Raw genomic sequence first — 17428 nt, forward strand, 5'->3', positions numbered from 1 at the left:
AAAAGTATGTGACTTAAATTTTGATTCTGGTTTGATTCTGCCAGAAACTCAAATCCTGCTAGGAACAGACAAACAAAAACTCTAGGTGTTTACTTGCTTAACACTCTTTATTTATATATATTTTTTAATGCATTTTTCAGTTTGCTAAAAGCAGGCACATCTCTATGTGGTTTGGTTTCACCGTGGGAGATCTGTGGGTTGGGATCGTTGGGGAAAGGAGCAGGATGAGTCCAAAATGACACCCTATCCTTTATAGTGCACTACTTTGACCAGGGGGCCCATGGGGCTCTGGTCAAAAGTAGTGCACTCTATAGGGAACAGGGTGTCATTTCGGTCACAACCCAAGAGAGAGGAGCAGGGGACTGGGTTGGTGTTACACAGACAGACACACAGTCTATACCAACACACCACTGGAGAAAGCATGCCCAATACATTGCTGCTTCATACTAAGTATGTGAGCGTGGATATTCGTCCTCAAACTCTGTTCTTGAAGGAGCACACGTAGCTCTTCTTGGTGAAACACGTGTGGTCGTTCCATTTCCCAATTTCTTGGCGATAGAGAACAAATATAGAGAGAGACAGAGAGACAGAGAGAGAGAGAGAGAGAGACAGACAGACAGACAGACAGACAGACAGACAGACAGACAGACAGACAGACAGACAGACAGACAGACAGACAGACAGACAGACAGACAGACAGACAGACAGACAGACAGACAGACAGACAGACAGACAGACAGACAGACAGACAGACAGACAGACAGACAGACAGACAGACAGACAGACAGACAGACAGACAGACAGACAGACAGACAGAAGTTCAAAATACCATTTCTTCCCACCACCTTCCAAGAAATGTTTCATTCACATTTTTGTCATTTTAGCTGTTAGCCAGTGCATTCAACTAAAGTAGGTGAAAACAAACACATATCACAGCCATTGCAAGTAAAAATCATCCATCCATCCCATCACTCCCCCCTCCATCTCTTACTGCTCCAGTTCATCTCCACACAGTCCTCGCGGCTCGTCCAGCGGGAGATGGGCTCCCCAGGGGTCCACGCTTCAAAGTTCCAGCTGGAGCCGTCAGTCCACACAAACTTACCAGACTGAGAGAAGGAGGTAGAGAGAGAAATGTGGATAGAAGAGAGAGGGGAGTGATATAAATGTGGATAGAAGAAGAGAGTGATAGAAAGACCGGAGGTGATAAAAACAAATGTACGGTGCATTTGGAAAGTATTCAGACTCCTTCACTTTTTCCATTTTTTGTTATGTTACAGCCTTATTCTAAAATGGATTAAATAAAACCTTTTCCTCATCAATCTACACACACTCCCCCATAATGACAAAGCGAAAACAGTTTTTTGTACATTTTTGCAAATGTATTAAAAATAAAAAACAGATACCTTATTTACATAAATAATCAGACCATTTGCTAAGAGACTCGAAATTTGAGCTCTGGTGCATCCTGCTTACATTGATCATCCTTGAGACGCTTTTACAACTTGATTGGAGTCCACCTGTGGTAAAATCAATTAATTGGACATGATTTGGAAAGGCACACACCTATCTCTATAAGTTCCCACATGAGGTCAAAGGAATTGTCCCTAGAGCTCCGAGACAGGATTGTGTCGAGGCACAGATCTGGTGAAGGGTAGCAAAAAGTGTCTGCAACATTGAAGGTCCTCAAGAACACAGTGGCCTCCAACATTCTTAAATGGAAGAAGTTTGGAACCACCAAGTCTCTTCCTAGAGCTGTCCGCCCGGCCAACCTGAGCAATCGGGGGAGAAGGGAGGTGACCAAGAAGTCAATGGTCACTCTGACAGAGCTCCAGAGTTCCTCTGTGGAGATGGGAGAACCTTCCAGAAGGACAACCATCTCTGCAGCACCTTTATGGTAGAGTGACCAGACGGAAGCCACTCCTCAGTAAAAGGCACATGACAGCCCGCTTGGAGTTTGCCATAAGGCCCTAAAGGACTCCCAGAACATGAGAAACAAGATTATCTGGTCTGATGAAACCAAAATTGAACTCTTTGACCTGAATGCAAAGCGTCACGTCTGGAGGAAACCAGGCACCACTCATCACCTGGCCAATACCATCCTTTCGGTGAAGCATGGTGGTGGCAGCATCATGCTGTGGGGATGTTTTTCAGCAGCAGGGACTGGGGGACTAGTCAGGATCGAGGGAAATATGAACGGAGCAAAGTACAGAGAGATCCTTGATGAAAACCAGTCTCTGAATGTCCTTCAGTGGCCCAGCCAGATCCCGGACTTGAACCCGATCGAACATCTTTGGAGAGACCTGAAAATAGCTGTGTAGCGACGCTCCCCATCCAACCTGACAGAGCCTGAGAGGATCTCCAGAGAAGAATGGGAGAAAATCCCCAAATACAGGTGTGCCAAGCTTGTAGCATCATACCCAAGAAGACTTGAGGCTGTAATCGCTGCCATAGATGCTTCAAGAAAGTGCTGAGTTTGAATGCTTCAAGAAAGTGCTCAGTTTGAATACTTATGTAAAGGTGATATTTCCATTTTTTTGCAAAAATGCCTAAAAACTGTTTTTTTGTCATTATGGGGTAGTGTGTAGATTGATGAGGGGGGAAATCAATTGAATCCACTTTTGAATATGGCTGTAACGTAACAAAATGTGTAAAAAGTCAAGTGGTCTGAATACTGTAAATGTAGATCTTACGACAATCATATGTTCAATGTTAAATGTTGTGCTGCAAAGCTTCTCTCTTTCCCCATGTCACTCTTTCCTCCCACATTGACTTTGCCTCCCTCCACCCACTATCCGCCCTGTCTTAATCACTGCTTCCATCCATCACTCTTCCTCTCCTACCTTGAAGAGTTCGAAGCCTCCCAGCCAGATGCGAGGGCTTTTGGCGTTGTTCTTCATCACCACGCAAAGCAGGTTGTCGTTGGCTTGACTGTTATGCACCGACACCAGGTGGCCACCGGGGGCAGCAGACCTACACTGTGTCTGAGAATGATGAGAGAGAAGAGGAGAATTAGGTGGTGGGAAGAGAAAGAGTGAATTAGTGAGAGAGAAAGAGAGAGTGGGAGGAAGGAGAGAGAGAGCGAGTAAGCAGGTGCTGATGTAGTGATTTGGAGCCCAAGGCAGAGGCCAGTCAGAGGCCACTCTTATGCACATGCACCATTTTCTTTTCATGGGTAATTAACTATAAAAATGCATTACCTTTTAATGTGCCATGAACACAACCAGTCATGATGTTTTATCTGATTGTTAATTAAACAAATCACTTCAAAAAGAAGGTTACCTTCGCACGTTTATCCAAAATAATTCCAGCGTCTGAGCTGTGCACCTGCCAAATTTCCTTCAATTCGCAAGTGGCTGAAACTATCTCGCCGGAGAAAGCAAGCGAAACAGCGCCACTGTCTTGCTATAATAGCCCATGTATGACATGTCATACCAGCATCAGATATGGGCTACACATAGATGTCCTCTGCCTCGACGACGATGGCAGTATTATCAGCAGCACCTATCGTTTTATTGAAGTAATGTGAATTGTATCCCCTTCGAGTCAAAAGGCCTCGTCGAAAACCAGGCGTCCCTGGGGAGTGAGGCCTAAGAGGGTTTTATTAATAAGCATACAGGTGTACAGAGACAACCAGTTCAAAGAGGAGTATAGAGTGCAGTGCACTATAAGGAGCATTGGTGGCAAATCTGATAGCCTCATGGTAAAGAACATCTAGCCGCGAGAGCACCCTTACCTGCCGTTCTATAAATCTGAATCAGGGTTAGTTTGGCAGCTGGGGTGAAAGACGAGCGATTACGATAGAGGAAACCAAGTCTAGATTTAACTTTAGCCTGCAGCTTTGATATGAGAGATGGACAGTGTACAGTCTAGCCATACTCCCAAGTACTTGTATGAGGTGACTACCTCAAGCTCTAAACCCTCAGAGGTAGTAATCACACCTGTGGGAAGAAGGGCATTCTTCTTACCAAACCACATCACCTTTGTTTTGGACGTGTTCAGAACAAGGTTAAGGGCAGAGAAAGCTTGATGGACACCAAGAAAGCTTTGTTGTAGAGAGGTTAACACAAAATCCATGGAGGGGCCAGCTGAGTATAAGACTGTATCATCTGCATATAAATGGATGAGAGAGCTTCCAACTGCCTGAGCTATGTTGTTGATGTAAATTGAGAAGAGTGTGGGGCCTTGGATCGAGCCTTGTGGTACTACTTTGGTGAAGGGCAGAGGCTGAGACAGCAGATGTTCTGACTTTATACACAGCACTCTTTGCGAGAGGTAGTTTGCAAACCAGGCCAAAGACCCCTCAGAGACACCAATACTCCTTAGCCGGCCCACAAGAATGGAATGGTCTACCATATCAAAAGCTTTGGCCAAGTCAATAAAAATCCCAGCACAACATTGCTTAGAATCAAGGGCAATGGTGACATCATTGAGGACCTTTAAGGTTGCAGTGACACATCCATAACCTGAGCGGAAACCAGATGCCAGAGAGAATCCTGTAGACATGAAGAAAGCCAGTCAGTTGATTATTTACAAAGTTTTTTCAACACTTTTGATAAAGAGGCCAAAATAGAAATGGTTCAGCTTGATCTACCCTTTTAAATACCTCCCCAGAGAGGAGAGACAGGTTAAAAAGGTCAGATGTTGATGATCAAAATAAGTTGATGCATGTCGATTTTGTGTATAGACTTCTGACAAATTAGAATTACGTTTTTCCTCCAGGTTCTGAAATTTTAAGTCTGTAATCTGATTACAATATTTTAGCTGGTAACGTAATGGATTACAGTTACTGTTTTTTTTGTAATCTGTTACTCCACAACCCTGGAGGTCGTGACAGCGACTTGATTTGGACGTATGACAACGCGAGATTACTACTAAGCTAACATATGGAATTGTTTTAAGATGGTCATACCAAGGATAATTCAGATATTTGATCTAGAATATTAGGACCCCTGTAGGTATAATTTTTGGAGTGTTGTTATAATTTGATGAAACATTGCATTTGGCCTTACTGCTATTAGCCCATAGAAATGCATTGAATAACACATTCATACATGGAAAAACAGATAGTCAACATTAAATTAAAAGGAAGATCTGAGAGATATAGGACTAAGAAAGCTCAGGAAAAAATGCTAATCCTTTTTACCATGTTACCGTTTACCGAGTCCCGTGACACTTGTGGGGGGACGAACAGTAGAGCAAACAAAACACCTTTGTGTTCGTGACTGTTTTATGTTTCCATAGAGGGGTCATATACATTTTCTAGGCCAAACCGTTTGGACGCTACAGATGTTTTTGTGAGAAGACCGATTTTCGAGATGTCTCCTGTAACTTTACCTCAGCCAGGCAATGCAAAAACACAGAAATCTCTCGTTTAGACACATTTTGATGCAGATTTGTTTATTTACTTTTTTATTTATTATGCCTCAAACAAAGCATGGAGGTTCTCAGCGGAGAAATATTTATATATTATATTAATTATGCCCGGGTCATGAGGCTTCTTGATTTTTATTTTATTTAACCTTTATTTAACTAGGCAAGTCAGCTAAGAACAAATTCTTATTTACAATGACGGCCTACAAATGATGTGAGGCCTGAGGCAATTGCCTCTTCTGCCTAATGGTAAGTCCGCCAGTGGGAGTAAGATGAAGACATTAGAAGACACCTCTAATTAAGACATTGGATTTAACCTTCACTTCACTGTATTGCCATTGTATTGGAATGGACAGGCTGACTGACTCCAGGTAGAGCAGTAACATGCTTTGATCATGTTATAATGTCGTTCTCCTGTTATATAGAATGTTGTTTACCTCCGCTTCGGTGAAGTTGAGGGCAGCCTTGAAGTACTTGATGCAGTAGGAGCCCAGCCTGTACCAGTCTTCATAATTCTTCAGGTCACAGGCTTTGGGCATGTCACACGCTGCAGTCTCATCCTGGAGATACAATGGAGCATCATCGCCACCTAGGGGACAATGATGGAATAACTACTCTCCTGGGACCTTATGTACTGAGAAAACAGCCACAAGCTGAACATTCCTATGACACTCACAGGCTGCTAACAGAACTCTCCCATTCCATAATTCACTAAACTGATCAATGTGCACACCATATAGCCCAGGGGCCTAAGAAATGCCTACCTAAGACCTCTTATTTAACCAGGCAAATCAGTTAAGAACAAATTCTCACTGACAATGACGGCCTAGGAATAGTGTGGTTAACTGCCTTGTTCAGGGGCAGATCAACAGATTTTCACCTTGTTAGCTCAGGCATGCGTTTTAGCAACCTTTCGGTTACTGGCCCAACTCTCTAACCACTAGGCTGCTACCTGCTGCCTCAATATTGTCATTGTACTATTATTGTTTAGTATATACTGCATATTTTAACATTGTATTATATTAAAAGTATTGTGTTAGTTTAGGCTTTTACTATTTGATCATAATTTATCATTGTAAATGGGTGTGACATTCAGTCTATGACTGCTAATAACCAATAACATCTACTGCAACAAAAAATACTGTAAGTTACTACATTTGTGTAAAGAATGCATCTCATTTTCATTTGGACATGAAAGAGGAAAGCACATTTTCAGGTTTAAAACAGATTATTGTTTTAGAACTTGTGGTCGATAATAACCATGAAAAATGTAAATAAAACTTTCAGCACTATCATCAAAACCAGGGGTGCAACTTTCACTGGGGACGGGGGGGACTGCATTTTTGTCCCCCCCCCCAGTTTTATAATTGAAATGTGATACAAAATGAGGTAACGGTTTGCTTTAGGACCATACGGACGCCTCCGAGCTGTCGGGTAGGCTGTTTGGAGTGTTTATCTGACTGGATTTTAAAAAATTCTAAGAATAAAAAATTAAAAGTAATGTCTCCCCACTTCTAAAATCTAAATTGTGCCCCTGATCAAAACACATACTGTATTCAATGCAACTCTCTTACCGGTACTTCTGTGGAATGTCAAAGCCATTTTTGTCCCAAGTAGTGACATCATCACAATCAGGCTGACAAACTTCATCTTGGCTTCCTCTGATTCTGCGTTTCCTTAAAACCAACAACTCAATCAGTAATGGTTTCCTTTAAATAAATGCATTTAGAAATAAATCAATTGTATTAACCTTTATTTCACCAGGTAAATTATCTGAGATCATGGTCTATAGCAACATGCTGTGAATGACATTAAAACAAATCTCTTGTTCTCAAATTGACTGTGGCTGGCGATTTATAAGTACCGAGCCCTGACGGATTGTTAATTTGAGTGGCTCCGCGCGCTAACCGATTGTAAAGTGCCACAGCCTCTGGAACAATCAGCAGTCCCATTTGACAAATAAAGATTTGCTTGTCCCGGTCAATTTGACAAGAGTCCTTCGTTTGTTGCCCAATAAGAAGGATGCACTATTAGAATGCAATTTTGTGTGCCCCAATAAATAAATATTGTGAAACACTATCATTCCACTATTACCATAGATGTATTAAAGACATGATCTGAAATTACAATGCAACAATGATATGTATATAATGTATAGCTCCTTTTAAAAAATGAATGCAAAGCAACAAAAAAAGGAACATTTGCACAACGTAATCTGAAAAATAACCTTACCAGAGAGTGGACTAGGTTGCTTCTCCCTCTCTCTCTCTCCCGCTCTCTCTCTCTCTCTCTCTCATTTGGTATTCCCTTCTTTTAATAGCAAATGTAATCTCACCTCCTCCCTATAATTCTCACCCCGTCCTTACAGATACAGATACCCACCCCTCTACTCCTGCGTCCCAAATGGCACCCTATTCCTGTGGGTTCTGGTCCAAAGTAGAGCCCTATATAGGGACTACGGTGCCATTTGAGACGCAAACTTCCTGTTAACACTCTGTTGTGGTGTGGTGACACCAGCAAGGTTCAAGTTTCATGTTTTATTGTCACATGCACAAGTACAGTGAAATGCTTACTTTCTAGCACAATAAACTACAGTTAAATTACAGCTGTCTCAGAGGCTGGCTACTGAAAGGTGTTGAAAACTCCCCAACACCTCATAGTAGTCAGATCTCTCACTTCTTATGACCCTCAATCATTTTACCATACAACACCATATACTTGTACTTAAATTAATCAATTTATTCAGATCTTACAGAATCTCATTCATAGTTAGAGAAAATTGTATTTGTGATTAAAAGTGTTGGTAAGACACTCAATATAGCAAGAGAATCATTTGATGAAAGATATGTCTGCTTATTTCATTACTGTGTGCAGCTGCAGTGTTATCGCTTACACACCTACAACTGTAAACACCAGATATGTTGGGGCTAGGACCTAGAGGTAGGGTGCAGTTGGGCATAGAGGTAGGGTGCAGGTTGGGCATAGAGGTAGCTTGCAGGTAGTGCCTAGAGGTAGGGAGCAGGTAGGGCCTAGAGGTAGGGTGCAGTTTGGGTCTAGAGGTAGGGTGCAGGATGGGCCTAGAGGTAGGGTGCAGGTAGTGCCTAGAGGTAGGGTGAAGGTAGTGCCTACAGGAAGGGTGCAGGTAGGGCCTAGAGGTTGGGGCTAGAGGTAGGGTGCAGGTAGGGGGTAGAGGTAGGGTGCAAGTAGGGCCTAGAGGTAGGTTGCAGGTAGGGGCTAGAGGAAGGGTACAGGTAGGGCCTAGATCTAGTGTGCAGATAGTGCCTAGAGGTAGGGGCTAGAGGTAGGGTGCAGGTAGAGGCTAGAGATATGGGTGCAGGTAGTGTCTAGAGGTAGGGGCTAGAGGTAGGGTGCAGGTAGTGCCTAGAGGTAGTGGCTAGAAGTAGGGGCTAGCAGTAGGGTGCAGGTAGGGGATAGAGGTAGGGTGCAGGTAGGGGCTAGAGGTAGGGTGCAGGTAGGGCCGAGAGGTAGGGTGCAAGTATGGGCTAGAGGTAGGGTGCAAGTAGGGCTAGAGGTAGGGTGCAAGTAGGGGCTAGAGGTAGGGGCTAGCAGTAGGGTGCAGGTAGGGGATAGAGGTAGGGTGTAGGTAGGGACTAGAGGTAGGGTGCAGGTAGGGCCTAGAGGTAGGGTACAGGAAGGGCCTAGATCTAGGGTGCAGATAGTGCCTAGAGGTAGGGGCTAAAGGTAGGGTGCAGGTAGGGGCTAGAGATATGGGTGCAGGTAGTGCCTAGAGGTAGGGGCTAGAGGTAGGGTGCAGGTAGTGTCTAGAGGTAGGGGCTAGAGGTAGGGTGCAGGTAGGGGCTAGAGGTAGGGTGCAAGTATTGGCTAGAGGTAGGGTGCAAGTAGGGGCTAGAGGTAGGATGCAAGTAGGGGATAGAGGTAGGGTGCAGGTAGGGGATAGAGGTAGTGTGCAGATAGTGCCTAGAGGTAGGGGATAGAGGTAGGGTGCATGTAGTGTCTAGAGGTAAGGGCTAGAGGTAGGGTGCAGGCAGGGGCTAGAGGTAGGGTGCAGGTAGTTTTTAGAGGTAGGTGCTAGAGGTAGGGTGCAGGCAGGGGCTAGAGGTAGGGTGCAGGTAGTTTTTAGAGGTAGGGGCTAGAGGTAGGGTGCAGGTAGGGCCTAGAGGTAGGTTGCAGGTAGGGGCTAGAGGAAGGGTACAGGTAGGGCCTAGATCTAGTGTGCAGATAGTGCCTAGAGGTAGGGGCTAGAGGTAGGGTGCAGGTAGGGGCTAGAGATATGGGTGCAGGTAGTGTCTAGAGGTAGGGGCTAGAGGTAGGGTGCAGGTAGTGCCTAGAGGTAGTGGCTAGAGGTAGGGGCTAGCAGTAGGGTGCAGGTAGGGGATAGAGGTAGGGTGCAGGTAGGGGCTAGAGGTAGGGTGCAGGTAGGGCCTAGAGGTAGGGTGCAAGTATGGGCTAGAGGTAGGGTGCAAGTAGGGGCTAGAGGTAGGGTGCAAGTAGGGGCTAGAGGTAGGGGCTAGCAGTAGGGTGCAGGTAGGGGATAGAGGTAGGGTGCAGGTAGGGACAAGAGGTAGGGTGCAGGTAGGGCCTAGAGGTAGGGTACAGGAAGGGCCTAGATCTAGGGTGCAGATAGTGCCTAGAGGTAGGGGCTAAAGGTAGGGTGCAGGTAGGGGCTAGAGATATGGGTACAGGTAGTGCCTAGAGGTAGGGGCTAGAGGTAGGGTGCAGGTAGTGTCTAGAGGTAGGGGCTAGAGGTAGGGTGCAGGTAGGGGCTAGAGGTAGGGTGCAAGTAGGGGATAGAGGTAGGGTGCAGGTAGGGGATAGAGGTAGTGTGCAGATAGTGCCTAGAGGTAGGGGATAGAGGTAGGGTGCATGTAGTGTCTAGAGGTAAGGGCTAGAGGTAGGGTGCAGGCAGGGGCTAGAGGTAGGGTGCAGGTAGTGTCTAGAGGTAGGGGCTAGAGGTAGGGTGCAGGTAGGGCCTAGAGGTAGGGTACAGGAAGGGCCTAGATCTAGGGTGCAGATAGTGCCTAGAGGTAGGGGCTAGAGGTAGGGTGCAGGTAGGGGCTAGAGATATGGGTGCAGGTAGTGCCTAGAGGTAGGGGCTAGAGGGAGGGTGCAGGTAGGGGCTAGAGGTAGGGTGCAGGTAGTGCATAGAGGTAGGGGATAGAGGTAGGGTGCAGGTAGTGTCTAGAGGTAGGGTGCAGGTAGTGTTTAGAGGTAGGGGCTAGAGGTAGGGTGCAGGCAGGGGCAAGAGGTAGGGTGCAGGCAGGGGCAAGAGGTAGGGTGCAGGTAGTTTTTAGAGGTAGGGGCTAGAGGTAGGGTGCAGGTAGTGCCTAGAGGTAGGGTGAAGGTGGTGCCTAGAGGTAGGGGATAGAGTTAGGGGCTAGAGGTAGGGTGCAGTTTGGGTCTAGAGGTAGGGTGCAGGTTGGGCCTAGAGGTAGGGTGCAGGTAGTGCCTAGAGGTAGGGTGAAGGTAGTGCCTAGAGGTAGGGTGCAGGTAGGGCCTAGAGGTTGGGGCTAGAGGTAGGGTGCAGGTAGGGGCTAGAGGTAGGGTGCAGGTAGGGGCTAGAGGTAGGGTGCAGGTAGGGGCTAGAGGTAGGGTGCAGGTAGGGGCTAGAGGTAGGGTGCAGGTAGGGGCTAGAGGTAGGGTGCAAGTAGGGGCTAGAGGTAGGGTGCAAGTAGGGGCTGGAGGTAGGGTGCAAGTAGGGGATAGAGGTAGGGTGCAGGTTGTGCCTAGAGGTAGGGTGCAGGTACTGCCTAGAGGTAGTGGCTAGAGGTAGGGGCTAGAGGTAGGGTGCAGGTAGGGTCTAGAGGTAGGGTGCAGGTAGGGGCTAGAGGTAGGGTGCAAGTAGGGGCTAGAGGTAGGGTGCAAGTAGGGGATAGAGGTAGGGTGCAAGTAGGGGATAGAGGTAGGGTGCAGGTTGTGCCTAGAGGTAGGGTGCAGGTACTGCCTAGAGGTAGTGGCTAGAGGTAGGGGATAGAGGTAGGGTGCAGGTAGTGCCTAGAGGTAGGGGATAGAGGTAGGGTCTAGAGGTAGGGTGCAGGTAGTGTTTAGAGGTAGGGGCTATAGGTAGGGTGCAGGTAGTGTCAGAGGTAGGGTGCAGGTAGTGTTTAGAGGTAGGGGCTAGAGGTAGGGTGCAGGCAGGGGCTAGAGGTAGGGTCCAGGTAGTGCATAGAGGTAGGGGATAGAGGTAGGGTCCAGGTAGTGCATAGAGGTAGGGGCTAGAGGTAGGGTGCAGGTAGGGGCTAGAGGTAGGGTGCAGGTAGGGGATAGGTAGGTAGGCACCCTACCTGCACCCTCTTTATCCCCTTACACTGTGTATAAGACAGTAGTTTTTTTTGGAATTGTTAGTTAGATTACTTGTTCGTTATTACTGCATTGTCGGAACTAGAAGCACAAGCATTTCGCTACACTCGCATTAACATCTGCTAACCATGTGTATGTGACAAATAAAATTTGATTTGATTTGATTTGAGAGATATGGGTGCAGGTAGTGCCTAGAGGTAGGGGCTAGAGGGAGGGTGCAGGTTGGGGATAGAGGTAGGGTCCAGGTAGTGCATAGAGGTAGGGGATAGAGGTAGGGTGCAGGTAGTGTCAGAGGTAGGGTACAGGTAGTGTTTAGAGGTAGGGGATAGAGGTAGGGGATAGAGGTAGGGTGCAGGCAGGGGCAAGAGGTAGGGTGCAGGTAGTTTTTAGAGGTAGGGGCTAGAGGTAGGGTGCAGGTAGGGGCTAGAGGTAGGGTGCAGGTGGTGCCTAGAGGTAGGGGATAGAGGTAGGGGATAGAGGTAGGGTGCAGTCTAGGCCCTACCTCTAAACACTACCTGCACCCTACCTCTGACACTACCTGCACCCTACCTCTAGCCCCTACCTCTAAACACTACCTGCACCCTACCTCTAGACACTACCTGCACACATATCTCTAGCCCCCTACCTCTAGGCCCTACCTGCACCCTACCTCTAGCCCCTACCTCTAGGCACTACCTGGACCCAACCTCTAGGCACTACCTGCACCAATATCTCTAGCCCCTACCTGCACCATACCTCTAGCGCCTACCTCTAGGCACTAACTGGACCCTACCTCTAGGCACTACCTGCACCCTACCTCTAGGCACTACCTGCACCCTACCTCTATCCCCTACTTGCACCCTACCTCTAGCCCATACCCTACCTCTAGCCCCTACTTGACCCTACCTCTAGCCCAAACCTCTAAACATTACCTGCCCACTATCTCTAGCCCCTACCTATAGCCCCTGCCTGCACCCTACCTCTAGCCCCTACCTGCACCCTACCTCTATCCCCTACCTCTAGGCACTACCTGCACCCTACCTCTAACCCCTACCTGCACCCTACCTCTACACCCTACCTGCACCCTACCTCTAGGCACTACCTGCACCCTACCTCTAACCCCTACCTGCACCCTACCTCTAGACCCTACCTGCACTCTACCTCTTGGCACTACCTGCACCCTAGATCTAGACCCTACCTGTACCCTACCTCTAGGCCCTACCTGCACACTACCTATAGGCCCTTCCTGCACCCCTCCTCTAGGCCCTACCTGCACCCTACCTCTAGCCCCTACCTCTAGGCACTACCTGCACCCAACCTCTAGGCACGACCTGCACCCATATCTCTAGCCCCTACCTGCACGCTACCTCTAGGCACTACCTGCACCCTACCTCTAGGCACTACCTGCACCCTACCTCTAGGCACTACCTGCACCCTACCTCTATCCCCTACTTGCACCCTACCTCTAGCCCCTACTGGCACCCTACCTCTAGCCCCTACCTCTCGCCACTACCTCTAGGCACTACCTGCACCCTACCTCTAGGCACAACCTGCACCCTACCTCTAGCCCCTACCTGCACCCTACCTCTAGCCCGTACCTGCACCCTACCTCCAGCCCCTACCTCTATCCCATACCTGCACCCTACCTGTAGGCCCTACTTGAACCCTACATCTAGCCCCTACCTGCACCCTACCTCTATCCCCTACCTCTAGGCCCTACCTGCACCCTACCTCTAGGCCCTTCCTGCACCCTACCTCTAGCCCCTACTTCTATCCCCTACCTCTAGGCCCTACTTGCACCCTACCTCTATCCCCTACCTGCACCCTACCTCTATCCCCTACCTCTATCCCCTACCTCTAGGCACCACCTGCACCCTACCTCTAGCCCCTACCTGCACCCTACCTCCAGCCCCTACCTCTATCCCATACCTGCACCCTACCTGTAGGCCCTACTTGAACCCTACATCTAGCCCCTACCTGCACCCTACCTCTATCCCCTACCTCTAGGCCCTACCTGCACCCTACCTCTAGGCCCTTCCTGCACCCTACCTCTAGCCCCTACCTCTATCCCCTACCTCTAGGCCCTACCTGCACCCTACCTCTAGGCCCTACTTGCACCCTACCTCTATCCCCTACCTGCACCCTACCTCTATCCCCTACCTCTATCCCCTACCTCTAGGCACCACCTGCACCCTACCTATAGCCCCTATCTGCACCCTACTTCTAGGCCCAACCTGCACCCTACATCTAGACCCAAACTGCACCCTACCTTTAGCCCCTACCTCTATCCCCTACCTCTAGGCACCACCTGCACCCTACCTCTAGCCTCTACCTGCACCCTACCTCTATCCCCTACCTCTATGCACTACCTGCACCCTACCTCTATCCCCTACCTGCACCCTACCTACCTCTAGCCCATACCTCTAGGCACTATCTGCACCCTAGATCTAGGCCCTTCCTGTACCCTACCTCTAGGCCCTACCTGCACCCTACCTCTAGCCCCTACCTCTAAACACTACCTGCACCCTACCTCTAGGCCCTACCTGCACCCATATCTCTAGCCCCTACCTGCACCCTACCTCTAGGCCCTACCTCTAAACACTACCTGCACCCTACCTCTAGCCCCTGCCTGCACCCTACCTCAGACACTACCTGCACCCTACCTCTAAACACTACCTGCACCCTACCTCTAGCCCCTACCTCTAGACACAACCTGCACCCTACCTCTATCCCCTACCTCTAGGCACTACCTGCAACCTACCTCTATCCCCTACCTGCACCCTACCTCTAGCCCCTACCTGCACCCTACCTCTAGCCCCTACCTCTAGGCACTACCTGCACCCATATCTCTAGCACCAACCTGCACCCTACCTCTAGCCACTACCTCTAGGCACTACCTGCACCCATATCTCTAGCCCCTACCTGCACCCTACCTCTAGGCCCTACCTCTAAACACTACTTGCACCCTACCTCTGACACTACCTGCACCCTACCTCTAGCCCCTACCTCTAAACACTACCTGCACCCTACCTCTAGACACTACCTGCACACATATCTCTAGCCCCCTACCTCTAGGCCCTACCTGCACCCTACCTCTAGCCCCTACCTCTAGGCACTACCTGGACCCAACCTCTAGGCACTACCTGCACCAATATCTCTAGCCCCTACCTGCACCCTACCTCTAGGCACTACCTGCACCCTACCTCTATCCCCTACTTGCACCCTACCTCTAGTCCATACCCTACCTCTAGCCCCTACTTGACCCTACCTCTAGCCCAAACCTCTAAACATTACCTGCCCACTATCTCTAGCCCCTACCTATAGCCCCTGCCTGCACCCTACCTCTATCCCCTACCTCTAGGCACTACCTGCACCCTACCTCTAACCCCTACCTGCACCCTACCTCTAGACCCTACCTGCACCCTACCTCTAGGCACTACCTGCACCCTACCTCTAACCCCTACCTGCACCCTACCTCTAGACCCTACCTGCACTCTACCTCTAGGCACTACCTGCACCCTAGATCTAGACCCTACCTGTACCCTACCTCTAGGCCCTACCTGCACACTACCTATAGGCCCTTCCTGCACCCCTCCTCTAGGCCCTACCTGCACCCTACCTCTAGCCCCTACCTCTAGGCACTACCTGCACCCAACCTCTAGGCACGACCTGCACCCATATCTCTAGCCCCTACCTGCACCCTACCTCTAGGCACTACCTGCACCCTACCTCTAGGCACTACCTGCACCCTACCTCTATCCCCTACTTGCACCCTACCTCTAGCCCCTACTGGCACCCTACCTCTACCCCATACTTGAACCCTACCTCTAGCCCCTACATGCACCCTACCTCTAGCCCCTACATGCACCCTACCTCTAGCCCCTACCTCTCGCCACTACCTCTAGGCACTACCTGCACCCTACCTCTAGGCACAACCTGCACCCTACCTCTAGCCCCTACCTGCACCCTACCTCTAGGCCCTACCTGCACCCTACCTCCTGCCCCTACCTCTATCCCCTACCTGCACCCTACCTGTAGGCCCTACTTGAACCCTACATCTAGCCCCTACCTTTACCCTACCTCTATCCCCTACCTCTAGGCCCTACCTGCACCCTACCTCTAGGCCCTGCCTGCACCCTACCTCTAGCCCCTACCTCTATCCCCTACCTCTAGGCCCTACCTGCACCCTACCTCTAGGCCCTACTTGCACCCTACCTCTAGCCCCTACCTGCACCCTACCTCTATCCCCTACCTCTATCCCCTACCTCTAGGCACCACCTGCACCCTACCTCTAGCCCCTACCTCTATCCCCTACCTCTAGGCACCACCTGCACCCTACCTCTAGCCTCTGCACCCTACCTGCACCCTACCTCTATCCCCTACCTCTATGCACCACCTGCACCCTACCTCTATCCCCTACCTGCACCCTACCTCTAGCCCATACCTCTAGGCACTACCTGCACCCTATCTCTAGCCCCTACCTGCACCCTACCTCTAGCCCCAACCTCTAGGCACTATCTGCACCCTAGATCTAGGCCCTTCCTGTACCCTACCTCTAGGCCCTACCTGCACCCTACCTCTAGTCCCTACCTCTAGGCACTACCTGCACCCAACTTTTAGGCACTACCTGCACCTATATCTCTATCGCCTACCTGCACCCTACCTCTAGACCCTACTTGTACCCTAACTCTAGGCCCTACCTGCACCCATATCTCTAGCTCCTACCTGCACCCTACCTCTAGCCCCTACATCTAAACACTACCTGCACCCTACCTCTAGCCCCTGCCTGCACCCTACCTCTGACACTACCTGCACCCTACCTCTAAACACTACCTGCACCCTACCTCTAGCCCCTACCTCTAGACACTACCTGCACCCTACCTCTATCCCCTACCTCTAGGCACTACCTGCACCCTACCTCTACCCCCTACCTGCACCCCCTCTACCCCTACCTGCACCCTACCTCTAGCCCCTACCTCTAGGCACTACCTGCACCCATATCTCTAGCACCAACCTGCACCCTACCTCTAGCCACTACCTCTAGGCACTACCTGCACCCATATCTCTAGCCCCTACCTGCACCCTACCTCTAGGCCCTACCTCTAAACACTACCTGCACCCTACCTCTGACACTACCTGCACCCTACCTCTAGCACCTACCTCTAAACACTACCTGCACCCTACCTCTAGACACTACCTGCACAAATATCTCTAGCCCCTACCTCTAGGCCCTACCTGCACCCTACCTCTAGCCCCTACCTCTAGGCACAACCTGGACCCAACCTCTAGGCACTACCTGCACCAATATCTCTAGCCCCTACCTGCACCATACCTCTAGCCCATACCTCTAGGCACTAACTGGACCCTACCTCTAGGCACTACCTGCACCCTACCTCTAGCCCCTACCTGCACCCTACCTCTAGCCCCTACTTGCACCCTACCTCTAGCCCATACCCTACCTCTAGCCCCTACTTGACCCTACCTCTAGCCCAAACCTCTAAACATTACCTGCCCACTATCTCTAGCCCCTACCTATAGCCCCTGCCTGCACCCTACCTCTAGCCCCTACCTGCACCCTACCTCTATCCCCTACCTCTAGGCACTACCTGCACCCTACCTCTAACCCCTACCTGCACCCTACCTCTAGACCCTACCTGCACCCTACCTCTAGGCACTACCTGCACCCTACCTCTAACCCCTACCTGCACCCTACCTCTAGACCCTACCTGCACTCTACCTCTAGGCACTACCTGCACCCTAGATCTAGACCCTACCTGTACCCTACCTCTAGGCCCTACCT

General features: G+C 49.7%; 1 protein-coding gene across 2 annotated transcripts; it reads right to left on the bottom strand.

Annotated features, from left to right (window-relative positions):
- Positions 1–88: 88 nt before the first annotated feature.
- On the bottom strand, positions 89–7771 carry LOC112266606 (lectin-like). 2 transcript variants are annotated; one of them, XM_042312132.1, is made up of 6 exons: positions 7603–7771; positions 6945–7037; positions 5808–5959; positions 2841–2981; positions 992–1106; positions 89–548 (listed from the first exon to the last, which is right to left on the bottom strand). In XM_042312132.1, exons 2-6 carry the CDS (start codon positions 7018–7020, stop codon positions 475–477), a joined length of 558 nt encoding a protein of 185 aa, XP_042168066.1. In that variant the 5' UTR covers positions 7021–7037; positions 7603–7771; the 3' UTR covers positions 89–474. The 2 variants fall into 2 exon arrangements, with proteins under 2 accessions (XP_042168066.1, XP_042168065.1); XM_042312131.1 differs by having other exon boundaries at positions 6945–7046; positions 7603–7764.
- Positions 7772–17428: the final 9657 nt, after the last annotated feature.

The sequence above is a fragment of the Oncorhynchus tshawytscha genome, linkage group LG34, assembly GCF_018296145.1.
Source record: "Oncorhynchus tshawytscha isolate Ot180627B linkage group LG34, Otsh_v2.0, whole genome shotgun sequence".
Taxonomy (NCBI): Eukaryota; Metazoa; Chordata; class Actinopteri; order Salmoniformes; family Salmonidae; genus Oncorhynchus; species Oncorhynchus tshawytscha.